Source organism: Rhinopithecus roxellana, chromosome 11 (assembly GCF_007565055.1).
Source record: "Rhinopithecus roxellana isolate Shanxi Qingling chromosome 11, ASM756505v1, whole genome shotgun sequence".
In the NCBI taxonomy this organism is placed as follows: Eukaryota; Metazoa; Chordata; class Mammalia; order Primates; family Cercopithecidae; genus Rhinopithecus; species Rhinopithecus roxellana.
Window position 1 is genome coordinate 4,998,458 of NC_044559.1, and position 13,318 is coordinate 5,011,775.

General features: G+C 40.2%; 1 protein-coding gene across 2 annotated transcripts in view; it reads right to left on the bottom strand.

Annotated features, from left to right (window-relative positions):
- BMPR1A (bone morphogenetic protein receptor type 1A) overlaps window positions 1-13,318 on the bottom strand; it is a 166,817-nt gene that overhangs the window by 15,744 nt on the left and 137,755 nt on the right. For both annotated transcript variants that reach the window (XM_010380480.2, XM_030941020.1), the window contains 2 exons: window positions 11,182-11,278; window positions 10,950-11,049 (listed from right to left, as the gene is read on the bottom strand). In XM_010380480.2, coding sequence (XP_010378782.1) covers window positions 10,950-11,049; window positions 11,182-11,278 — 197 coding nt within the window. The remainder of the gene's footprint in view (window positions 1-10,949; window positions 11,050-11,181; window positions 11,279-13,318) is intronic.

Here is a 13,318-nt window from a genome sequence, read left to right on the forward strand (position 1 = left end):
CCTTCTTCTAATATGCTTTCCTCTGGTTACTAGCGAAATTGAGTTTTTTTCCACAGTTCAGTTTTTTTTTTTTTTTTTTTTCCTGTGAACTGCCTATTCACATTTTTAACAAATACATATTTTTTGAGACAGGATCTAGCTCTGTTGTCCAGGCTGGAATGCAGTGGTATGATCTCAGCTCACTGCAACCTCAGCCTCCTGAGTAGCTGGGACTACAAGCACGTGCAACCATGCCCAGTTAATTTTTTTTTTTTTTTGTATTTTTAGTAGAGATGGGGTTTTGCTATGTTGCCCAGGATGGTCTTGAACTCCTGAGCTCAAGTAATTCTCTAAGGAAATATTCCCTATTTCCTTAGAAGCAAAACTACTTCTGGTTTCTCTGGTCATCTTCTGGAGAGACACCGATGCCGTTCTGCATCTTGCTTCTTACCTGGGGTATCATTCCACAGAAGTACGCAAGTGTCACCTTTTTCTTTAAAGGCTAGACAGTATTCCATTGTATGGCTGCTAACCATTCACCTACTGGTAATATTTATTTTTCTTTTTCTTTCTTTCTTTATTTTGAGACGGAGTCTTACTCAGTCCCCCGGGCTGGAGTGCAATGGTACAATCTCAGCTCACTGCAACCTTTGCCTCCCGGGTTTAAGCAATCCTCCCTGCCTCAGCCTCTCGAGTAGCTGGGATTACAGGCACCCGCCACCACATCCAGCTAATTTTTGTATTTTTATTTTTTATGAGAGATGGAGTTTCACCATGTTGGCCAGGCTGGTCTTGAACTCCTAACCTCAAATGATCCACCTGATTCAGCCTCCCAAAGTGCTGGGATTACAGGCGTGCACCACTGCACCTGGCCACCTACTGGTAATATTTAGATGGTTTCTAGTCTTATTGCATGCAAGTGTGAAACACAATTTTCTACCATATCTGTAGTAGGAATTACTGAATTTGGAACTTTGATGGAGTGCCCTACTGACCTCCTCAACAGCTGCACCAGTTGGAATCCCTCCACCAACATATGAGAATGCCTATTTTCCCTACACCTTTATCCCTACCCTTGTGTTATAAACTTTTAGAACTCAGTTTTAAACTTTATCAAATTTTATATTTATAGAACTTAATATTTAATTTTATCAAGCATCTTTATTCGCCTACCTTTGAATGTCATACAGTTCCCCACGGCTTGGTAATGAAAAAGCCATCCCTTGTCTCCCCTCCCCCTCCTATCCAGTTTCCACTTCTTAGAATAAAGAATTGTGACTTTTTGAAGCTTATTTAATATTTACCTCATTCTTTTTCCTTTCTTTTCTCTTTTTTTTTTTTTTTTTTTTTTTTTTTTTGAGACAGGGTCTCACTCTGTCACCCAGGCTAGAGTGCAATGGTGCGCTCTCAGCTCACTGCAACCCCCGCCTTCCTGGTTTGATCAATTCTTGGGAACCCCAAGTAGCTGGGACTACAGGCACACACTACCACAACAGGCTAATTTTTGTATTTTTAGTAGAGCTGAGGTTCCACTAGGTTGGTCACACTGGTCTTGAACTTCTGACCTCAAGTGATCCACCCATCTCACCCTCCCAAACTGCTGGGATTACAGGTGTGAGCCACCACACCTGGCCCTCATTATTTCTAAATAGCATCCTTACACTGACATTTTAAGTTTTTCAGTATTAGGCTTTAACTATTGACTTACACTGGGGAATATGAAAATTTAACTGATCATTTAACACCCTGCAGCTTCCCAAAACAGAAAATACGTCCATCCTCACATCCTCCTTACAGTTATATTATTTGTTTAGCTCAACATTCAGTGTTTGAATTATTATGGCTATATAAACTCTATCTACACGCGGCCCTCGCTGTATAACATGACTATTGTTTTCTTTCTTGCACACCCTCTTCCCCCCGCCCCAGAGCACAGGCAAAGATCCATTACTTTGGAGGAAGGAGAAGCAGCAAAGTCCTTTTGCCTCTTGGGGATGTAGAGGAAATGTTCCCTGTGCCCTGACCAGGTTAAGATCCTCTGATGCTGAGGAAGAGGAGAAGATGACACCTTCCTCTCTCCTTGTGGGCACAGGATCCTACAGGAGGGCCACAGGGAGGTCAGCTACCTCTGTGGGAGGAGGTGCAAGAGCCCTGAGGAAGCTGCACCCATCAGGTCTAGCAACACAGAACCTACCTAAGGACAACAGGCACGCCCCCCTCACTTTCCACCTGTCCTCTAATAATAACACGCAACAGCAGATGACTTCTGCAGGAGGAACAGGAACACGGACAGTGACTCCCACAGAGGTGCAAGGACGCAGTAAGAGCTGAAAGCTATAGGGGAAGTAGGAACTCAGAGAAAAACGCTTCCTTCTGCACCCAAACCCCGACTCGAAGCAAATGAACAGCAGCCCATCACTGAAGGAATTTGAAACTTGTGGGGCATTGAAGGCACAGACCCAAACACTAAACAAAACCTTAACCCAAATCGACTCCTACTAGACTGAACATCTCCTGCTTCTCAACAGCCTAAGAGGAGGTGTGCCCATTTTCAGGAGTATGTCTCTATCTCAATGTCTGTTGTTCTTTTTAAAACTGATGTATAACAGCTGTACATATTTTGGAGGGTACATGTGATATCTTATGCATGTATACAATGTAAAATGATTTTTTACATTTTACCTAGCCTCTGGTATGTAAAATGAACAAATCAAGAGTAACTGGGAGAGCCATCATCTCAAATATTTATCTTTTTTTTTTTTTTTTTTTTTTTTTTTTTTTTTTTTTTGAGACGGAGTCTTGCTCTGCCGCCCAGGCTGGAGTGCAGTGGCCAGCTCTCAGCTCACTGCAAGCTCCGCCTCCCGGGTTCACGCCATTCTCCTGTCTCAGCCTCCCCAGTAGCTGGGACTACAGGCGCCCGCCTCGTCGCCCGGCTAGTTTTTTGTATTTTTTAGTAGAGACGGGGTTTCACCATATTAGCCAGGATGGTCTCGATCTCCTGACCTCGTGATCCGCCCGTCTCGGCCTCCCAAAGTGCTGGGATTACAGGCTTGAGCCACCGCGCCCGGCCTCAAATATTTATCTTTTGTTTTTCTTTGGGTGGGGAAGAGGAGGCAGGGCTCCTGCTGCTTGGGATGGAGTGCAGTGGCGTGATCTTGGCTCATCGCAACCTCCACCTCCTGGGCTCAAGCAATCCTCCCACCTCAGCCTCCCCAGCAGCTGGGACCACAGATGTGTACAACCATGCCCGGCTAATTTTTGTATTTTTTTTGTAGAGATGTGGTTTTGCCATGTTGCCCAGGCTATATCTTTGTGTTGGGAATATTACAATTCTTCTCTTAAAGACTAGCTACTTTGAAATACACAATAAATTACTAACTATAATTTCCCTACTGTACTATCAAATACTAGAACTTATTTCTTACATTAGTAATTGTAGTTTTGTGCCCCTTAATCAACCTCTCTTCATCCATCCATCTTCATCCAACCTCCCTCCCTCCACCCTTCCTAGCCTCTGGTATGTTATTCCACTTACTACCTCTCTATGAGATCAACCGTTTGAGCTCCCATGTATGATTGAGAACATGTAGTATTTGTCTATGACTGGCTTATTTCACTTAACATAATGGACTCCAGTTCCATTCATGTTACTGAAAATAACAGGATTTCATTCTTTTTCTGGTTGAGTAATATTCCACTGTAGAGATCACATTTTCTTTATCCATTCACCTGCTGATAGACACGGGTTGATTCTACATCTTGGCCATTATGAATAGTGCTTAAACATAGGGGTGTGAACAGGCCTTCAATATACTGATTTCCTTTTGGATATATATATCAAATAGTGGATTGCGAGATCATAGGGCAGTTCTAATTTTAGTTTTTTGAGGGACCTCCACACTGTTCTCCATAGTAGCTGTGCCAATTTACATTTCCACCAGCAATATGCTGTGGTTCCCCTTTCTTCACAGCCTCCCCAGCATTTGTTTTCTTTTTGATAACAGCCATTTTAATTGGGGTGAGGTTGATATCTCATTGTGACAATCTCTGCTATTCTTAACATGATGTACAACATCCAGATAAACTTATGAGACCCACTAAAAAGCAAGGAAAAATCACTCACTGCCAAGAGGGCAGGCAATCAAGAGGACCGGTGGCAGATACCACTTGTGCTGGAGCTGCCAGTTGGGCCTTTCACAGAACTGTGATTAAAAGGGGAAAGCACCTGGTGAAGGTGGTAACAGGAATACACAGATGGAGAGTCTCAGCAGAGAAATGAAGTCAGACAGGAATGTGAGAAAGGGAAAACATGCTATCAAAGATGAAGAATTAGTTTGATGAGCTCAACAGTACATAGCTCAGATGGACACACGTGAAGAAAAAAAAATCTATGCATTTGAAAATAGGTAAATAGAAATTACCTGAACTAAAATACAAAGAGAAAAAACGAGTGAGAAAAACCGAAGAATTCAAGAGCTGTGGCACAACACCAAATAATCTAATATATATAATTGGAGTCTCAAAAACAGAAGAGACAGATAAAAGGACAAAGTGTTTTTAAAAAAATAGTAGATAATTTTGCAATAATAATGAAAGATAGCAAACCACAGATTCACTAAGCTCAGTGAAACCCAAACCAGAGAAAATACCAAAAAAGAAACACTCACATACTTCTAAATGTATTGTAGCTGAGTTGTTTAAAATGAAAGATAATGGGAAAACATTAAAGGATGCCATGAAAAAAATTACATATAGTACATCAAAGACAAAATGTATGTCAGAAGGTATGCAAGTGGAAGATAATGAGTGACAGCTTTAAGGGAAACGAACTCGAGCCCACCCAGATTTCTACAGCCAGTGAAAATACCTTGGGTAAATGAAGGCAAAAGACTGCAGACAAAAGCTGAGAGGACTTAGAGCCAGCAGACCTGCACTACAAGAGGTTAAAGAAATTCTTCAGGCAGAAGGAATATGGTATCAGATGAAAACTTCTAAACATGTATTTAGAATTAAATACATGGAGAGTGCTAAAAGTAATAAAAATACATGTACATATAGGGCATATTTTCTTATTTTTAATCACTTTGAAAGCTGATTGGCAGTTCCTTTTTTTTTTTTTTTTTTTTTTTTTTTTTTTTTTTTTTTTTTTTTTTTTTTTTTTTTTTTTTTTTTGAGGCAGAGTCTCGCTCTGTCGCCCGGACTGGAGTGCAGTGGCCGGATCTCAGCTCACTGCAAGCTCCGCCTTCCGGGTTTACGCCATTCTCCTGCCTCAGCCTCCCGAGGAGCTGGGACTACAGGCGCCCGCCACCTCGCCCGGCTAGTTTTTGTATTTTTTTTTTTTAGTAGAGACGGGGTTTCACCGTGTTAGCCAGGATGGTCTCGATCTCCTGACCTCGTGATCCGCCCGTCTCGGCCTCCCAAAGTGCTGGGATTACAGGCTTGAGCCACCGCGCCCGGCCGGCAGTTCCTTTTTTAGGTAGTTAGAAAATGTTTATGTTCTTTCGTATTAAAACATTACTTGGCAATTTTTTTTTTCCCTGTAATCACTGATTTAGAAAGTCATTAAATTCTTAATATTTAACTACTGTAGGACCAGGAGTCCCCTAAAGACAATGAGGATAAAGGGTCCATTATAAAGCCAGAAGCAGGCTTTTTTCATCTGACAAATGCATCTGTGATACTATTTCCCAAGCAGAAATTCTGGGCCAAGGATGGCTGGCAAACATCAACAAGAGTAAGTATCCACTGTGTGCCAAGCATGAGGGACACACAAGATTCACCATGGGCAGCCTTCAAATTTCAAGAGGAAAATGGCAATTTAAACAGCCAGCCAGTTGATCATCAATATTAATGGTTAAGTAATCTCTGCTACCACTGAGATTCCTATTGAATGGAAATGCAGACTTTTGGCAAATATGCATGAACAAGTAAATGAATACTTGCCAATGTAAAAAAAATGCAAGATAAAATTAGTAAGTGTTATGGGGGCAGATCACAGGATCTAAGCAGTTTGAAGGATTAAAGGAGCTACAAAAGAGGATGCCAGAGGAAACAACCAGGAACTGGCTTATGGTACGGAATGATGCCTCGTCCACAGTAGAGGGAGGAGGCCATGGTTCCAGAGAAGGTTTTAGAGAAGGTACCAGTTTTGAGGGTCATGGGTCATGAATGTAAATGTGAATGGAGAATAAATTGCAGACGTATCTAAATTGGAGGAAAACAATCACATTAGAAAAAAGGGAAACAAAATATTAATGAGGCAAACAAAACAGACAAACCTTAATATGCTGACGGACAGTCCTCTCTTTAATCTTATCCTTTTATGGTTTGCTATGGAGAACAACTTGTGCCTTGTTCAAGTTCAACTAAATATGAATGAATATTCCAAATTACAGATTTGTGTATATCTGATCAATAATGAATCTTCACGTAGACTCAACTAACACATGAAGTTCAAAAGCTAAATAAACAGGGCAGTCACAAAAAGTTCTATGTAGTATTTAGTTTAGAACTATAAAAAAGCCTACATGACCAGTTCCTGATGTCTGATCGTATGTTCTGTGAAGTGTTATAGGTCACCCACTTGAGTGTCCATGGCCTGAGTCTCAGATGAGTGGTATTTTTTGTTCATCTTAAAAGATATTGTTAGTTTGTGTCAGGGTCACTTGGATCCACTTCCAGCTCTTCATTCTTTTATGTGGATTCTTATCTCCACCTGGCCTGTCTTCCCTTCACATTTCTAGTTGAACGGTAGCTCTAAGGGGGCGGAGTTCTTTCAAGGTTTCTGTATGACTGGAAGTCTTCCCATTACCTTCATTTTTGAAGGATATTTTCTCTGGCTATAGAATTCAAGGTCTGTGACGTTTTTCTTTGGGCACTTTAAAGATGTTGGTTGACTATCTTCTTGAGTGCACTGTTTCCAACAAAAGGTCTGCTGTCATCCTCAACTTTGTGCCTCTGTAGATAATCTGCCTTTTTTCCTTGCTTCATTTAGTATTTTCTCTTTATTATCGGTTTTGAGCAATACGATTATCATGTGCCTTAATGTAGTTTTCTTCATGTTTCTTCTACTCAGGGTTTGCTGAGCTTTCAGATATATGGGTTCATGGTTTTCATTAAATTTGAAAAAGCTGAGTGCAGTGGCTCACACCTGTAATCCCAACACTTCGGGAAGCTGAGGCAGGTGGATCACTTGAGGCCAGGAGTTCAAGACCAGCCTGGCCAACATGGTGAAACCCCGTCTCTACTAAAAATACAAAAATTAGCCAGGCTTGGTGGTACATGCCCATAATCCCAGCCACTCTGGAGGCTGAGGCATGAGAATCGCTTGAACCCAGGAGGTGGAGTATGCAGTGAGCTGAGATTATACCACTGCACTCCAGCCTGGATGACACAGCAAGACCCTGTCTCTAAAATAATAATAATAGATAAATTTGAAAACATTTGATCATGATTTCTGTACGTTTTTCGTCCCTCCTCTCTTCTGGGAACTCCAATTATATCGATATTAGGCCATCTGAAGTTGTCCCGCAGTTCACTGATTCTCTATTAATTCCTATGTCTTCATGTTCACTCATCTTTTCTTCTACAGTGTCTGTTACCAATTTCATCTAGTATGTTTCATCTGAGATATTATAGATATCATTTCCTAAAGTTTCATTTCAAGATCTTTTACAAAATCTTCCATGTCTTGATTTAACTTTTGTACATATAAAATACAGTTCTAACAACTATTTTAATGCCATTGCTAATTCTAAGGTCTGTATCAGTTCTGGGTCAGTGGTTTTGATAGCTTCATTTCTTTCCTCATTATGGGCCATATTTATATGTATTCATTTATTCACAGTATTCATTTATTGGATGGCAGATATTGTGAATTTTACCTTGTTATATTCCTATAAATACTGTTGAGTTTTGTTCTAGGATACAGTGACTTAGAAATGGTGTGATCCATTTGGGGCTTGCTTTTAGGGTGAGACCAGAGCCATGTTAAGTCTAGGGCTAATTATTCCCCACCACTGAGGCAAAATCCTCCTGAGTCCTTCAACCAAAGCCTGTGAATTATGGGGTTTTCAATTCTCACAGCTGGTATGAACAGATCCTACTCCCAGCCTTGTGTGAGCACCAAACACTGTTTCCTCAATCATTTCAGGTGTTCTTTCCCCAGGCTTGGTAGCTTCCTCATGACTCCTCGAACTGAGACAGCCTGCTGGCTACACCTGGACTCCCCTTGTGATGCCCAACCCAAAACTCTGTTCAGGGAGAAGGTGGGCAATCACAAGGCTCAACTCACTTGGTTCCTGTTTTTCAGAGATCAGTATCCTTCACAGCCTGATACCCTGATTGGCAGCTGTTAGAATACAGGTAGGGTTTACTGATTACAAGCTTCACTGTAATATAATCTGCCTGGACCATTTCACTGGGCCCTAACAGCAGTATTTTTAGGTTTCATCTCTTGGGCTGAACAGATTTCCCTAAGAAGAAACATCCTATCTATTGCTTAGAGAGCACACACCTGGCTGATAGGCTTCTTTACTCTGTGGCTGAAGGCACCGCAGGCAGTCTGAAGACACACTACAATGAAAAGTGTAGGTAGCTCTGCGGTAACGCAGCATGAAAAAAAAAAAAAAAAAGTACAGGTAGCTCATATTACAAAGGGCTGATTTCTGAAATATAAAGAGCTTCTATAAATCAAAGAGAAAAAAAATCTATGTAATTCAAGAGAAAAACAGGCCCCCCAAAATGAACACGATTTAAATAAAAATATAGATGGCTCTTTTCTTAAAAGAAAAATAAAAGCATACTCAACAATATTTTACTATATACATTATAGGCGAGGGCCGGTGGCTCAGACTGTAATCCCAGCAGTTTGGGAGGGTGAGGCGGGTGTATCACTTGAGGTCAGGCGTTCAAGACCAGCCTGGTCAACATGGTGAAACCCCCGCCTTTACCAAAAATAAACAAATTAGCCAGGTGTGGTAGTGCATACCTATAATCCCAGCTACTTGCCAGGCTGAGGCATGAGTATCGCTTGAACCTGGGAGGCAGAGACTGCAGTGAGCCGAGATCACTGCAATCCAGCCTTGGAGACAGAGTGAGACTCTGTCTCTAAATAAATAAATAAATAAAATAATTTATACATTACAGTGCCCTTGTGTAATAAAGAAACCAATGTATAAAAAAAGTATTTTAATATGAAAAATATAAATTCAAATCACCTTGATATATTATCACCTGTCTTACTGGCAAGATTCAGTTATTTGACAAAGCTGATTTCTGAAATATAAACAGCTTTTATAAATCAAAGAGAAAAAAATCTATGCAATTCAATGGAAAAACAGGCCCCCCAAAATGAACACATGATTTAAATAAAAATATAGATGGCTCTTTTCTAAAAAGAAAAATAAAATAAAATAAAATAAAAACATACTCTGACAAAGCTTAAAATAACTGATTGAGCATACTTGCTTGCTTTTAGTAGTCCACTAAAACAGCAATGAAGAGTTTTAAACTTCTTTGTCTAACAGCCAAGGAGAAAAGGTGATAAAATAACAGTAAACACTATTGGAATTCATGAAGCAGATGAATGAGTAGTGACTTTGCAGACCCAAAAAGTCTGATTCTTAGGCTAGAAATTGAGAAAACCAAGAAGCAACCAGTTTATACTATGGGGCTGCCCCAAGAACTTCGGAACCGGCCATTGTGGTTATCCCTGGAAGTAAAGCTGACCAAGATGACTGCTTGAAAGTCAATTTTCAGAAAGTCAGACACTGGATTATCCAATACTATGTTAACAAATCACTCCCAAACTGAGTGGCTTAAAACAGCAATTGTTATCTGTTTCTGTGGATCATGAATTCAGAAGTGACTTGATTGGGTAGCTCAGGGTCAGATGTCAGCTGAGACTGCACTCATCTGAAAGCTTGACAGGAGTTTGCAGTCACTTCCAAGGCGGCTCACTCACAAGGCTTACAGGTTGCAGGCTGGGTATTGGCAGGAGGCCTCAGTTCCTCCCTGTGCAGGCCTCTCTCAGAGCTGAGTGTCCACATAGCATGATGCCTGGCTTCCCCCAGAGTGAGTGATCCCAGAGACCATGGTGAAAGCTGCAAAACTGTTTATAATGTAGACTTGGAAATCACTTTTGCCATATCCTATTTGTCACACAGATCAGCCCCGATGTGTTACGGGAGGGGATTGGCCCCAAGGAGAGAAACCCCAGGCAGTGAGAATCACTGGGGGCCATTTGGGATGATGGCTACCTCAGATGTGGAGCTCTCCTCTCAACCCCATCTCCTACTCTAAATAATCATGTGACTTTCCCATCACCTTTCTAACAGAAGATTCCAAGTCTATTATCTGGAAAGACTCAAAACACAGTTTCTCAACTGTGGTACCCCATTGTTGAGGGTGAAGAATTATAATAAAAACAAGGAGGTATGCAAACATCTTTTCCTCAGTAATCTGAAGTGTTTCCTTTATCATATGCTAAATTGCTTTATGTACTTGGGTTTATTTATGGGTTTACTAACTTGTTTCATTGATCTATCTAGGTCGGTATGATAATGTTTTATTATTAAAGTTTATATCCATTAGGGACTATCTCTTATTACTCTTCTTTTTTGGCAATTGTATTCTGAAATCGTGGCTACATGCAAACAATTCTGAAGCTCCAGATTTCTAAAGAATTATAACACAGTGGGTTTCTTGGGAGAGACTGAAAACATTCAGATACCAGAAAGCTCACTATTCCATTAATAAGAAAATCATAAGTATTCATGAACATATAAGAAGTATGAAATTAATTAATTGGTAGTAAGGTCCTTTTCCCTTAAGAGAACTATAGTCTAGTTACATAAAGGAGATATACAACCAGAGAACACAAGTTAACGGTTTCTGCAATGGCTTTACAAATAGCGGTTGACATCTAATATTTGACAAAATATTTTGCTTCAAAATAAATATCTTCTTACTTGTAACAAAAGCAGCTGGAGAAGATGATCATAGCAATTATGCAGACAGCCATAGAAATGAGCAAAACCAGCCATCGAATGCTGCCATCAAAAAATGGACCTGACAATAAAAGTAAACAAGGAAATAAACAATGAAATGAAAAAATAATCTGAAGTGTTCAATTCTAGGTAGCTTGGTAAAATCAGAGAAGATATTTGAGAAGCATGCTCCGATTTTTCTCGGCTAACCTACCTATGACAACAGGGGGCAGTGTGGGTTGCAAATACTGGTTACATAAATTGGTCCGACAACATTCTATTGTCCGGCGCAGCTGGGCTTTTGGAGAATCCTAAAAGAAGAGTAATGATAAAATTAGAAATTGTTTGGTATTTTAAACTGATGATATGTCATTTTAGTATTCATAAAATACAATTTCTAATTCAGTGAGCGAAAGGGGCCTGCAAATTTTATATGTAAAAACAGATTACTGAAAGACTAAAATTTGTGCTGAAATAGTGAAGACTGCAAAATGACTTTTCTTAAGAACATATCTATGTGGATGGTGTGTTAGACACTACATTAGAATACCAAACCCGAACTTAGGTAATTACAATTATAAACTGGTCTGGTACATATAATCTCACTGTGGTACTGAGATGTGGATGAGATTTAAGATCAGACTAAAAAGTTGGGGGTGTCCTAGTCCAAAGAAAAGGCTGGTTGGCAAGGCAGCTGAGCGTGCAGAGGCCACTGCAGACCCTGCCAACCCCAGCCATGTCGAAAGCCATGAGCCTGATGCGGAGGCAAGCTAAGCATCTGTGGTGAGGGAAGGGCAAACTACAGAAAGCATTCCTGAGAGATGATTACAGATCACCAGTCAGAGAGGAGACTGTCCCTAAGAGAGCAGAAAGCTAGCACAGAGAAGGGCAGCAGCACTTACATGTGATGTTTTATTGGATTAACAATATAATATCTGACAAGTTGAATGCTGCCATTTCAGCACAGCCTGTGGAGAACTGCCATTCTGGACCAACATGTATACAGCAAAGAACGTTCATCACTACGGAAGTCACAAGAATGTAAGCAGAAATTAAGGAAAAGCCTCAGTATAATCAGCTATGACTTTAAAAAGGTAAACATGAGCCCACGACTTCAGATTCTGTTGGGAAGATGGTCAAGAGCATTTGGAAATCTCCAAATACATATTTTATATTTTAAATGAAGTTTTACTAATAACTTTTACACAATTTTTACTTTTAAATGATCATAAGGAGAGAGAGAAAAAAGTTAGGCTTAAACTGGAGAGTCTGAAATAATCCCAGATTCAGAGAAAACTTACAAGAAGGAGGAAATGAAAATCATATAACTAACTATGAATGAAAGAAGTGCCAAGCATCCAAGAGGGTTCCAGGAACGCTAAAATGAGCTTGGCCTTGCAGAAGAGAAAAGTGCAAAGAAAAACCAAGGAAGAGTTTCTCTGGCAGCATGGGGTTTCTCCAAGCAACAGATGTACTGCTGACATGACAGTGGATGATAAGGACAAAAATGAACAATTCTTCAAGTCCTGTCTTGTTTCTTCTTCTCTATGAAGGATGCTGACAGGGATGATGAAGGTAGCTTAAACACTACTAAGTGGGAAATGACATCCCAAATGTATGAGGAGATCTTACGATGCTTTTGTATTCTACATGAGTTCCTATCTTCCAAGTTAGGTGAATTATATCCCAGGAAGATGACAGCCCTTGTAAGAGAGATGGCTGAAAGACAGGTGAAATTTAAAGACTTTAGAAAGACAGAGCATTGGAAACTATGATAGATAATTGAATGTTGTATTTTTATATAAACATATTTTTTATATAAACTATATATATGTTTACATGTATATGTTATATATGTCCCTTTTCTTTAAAAGAGAAAGTAGACTTTAAGCTGTATGTGGTGGTGTGTGCCTACAATCCCAGCTACTTGGGAGGCTGAGGCATGAGGATCACTTGAAGCTATGAGTTCAAGTCCAGCCTGGGCAATGTAGTGAGACCCTATCTCTAAAAATAATAATTTTTAAAAAGAAGCCAAAAATAGACTCTGCCAACAGATTAAGGCAGCATAGTATTACAGAAAATACAAGGGTTTCGGAATCAAACAGTTTGAATCCTAGCTTTCCCAGTTGTTCACTTTGTGACCTTGAGCAAGTAATTTATCTCTGGGCTTTAGTGTGCTAGAGAATACAGGTTAAAAAAAATATCAACTGGGCACAGTGGCTCACACCTGTACTCCTAGCACTTTGGGAAGCTGAAGCAGCAAAATGGCTTGAGCAGAGAAGTTTGAGATCAGGCTGGGCAACATAGTGAGACCCCATCTCTAAAAAAAATTTTTAAATCAGCTAGGTGTG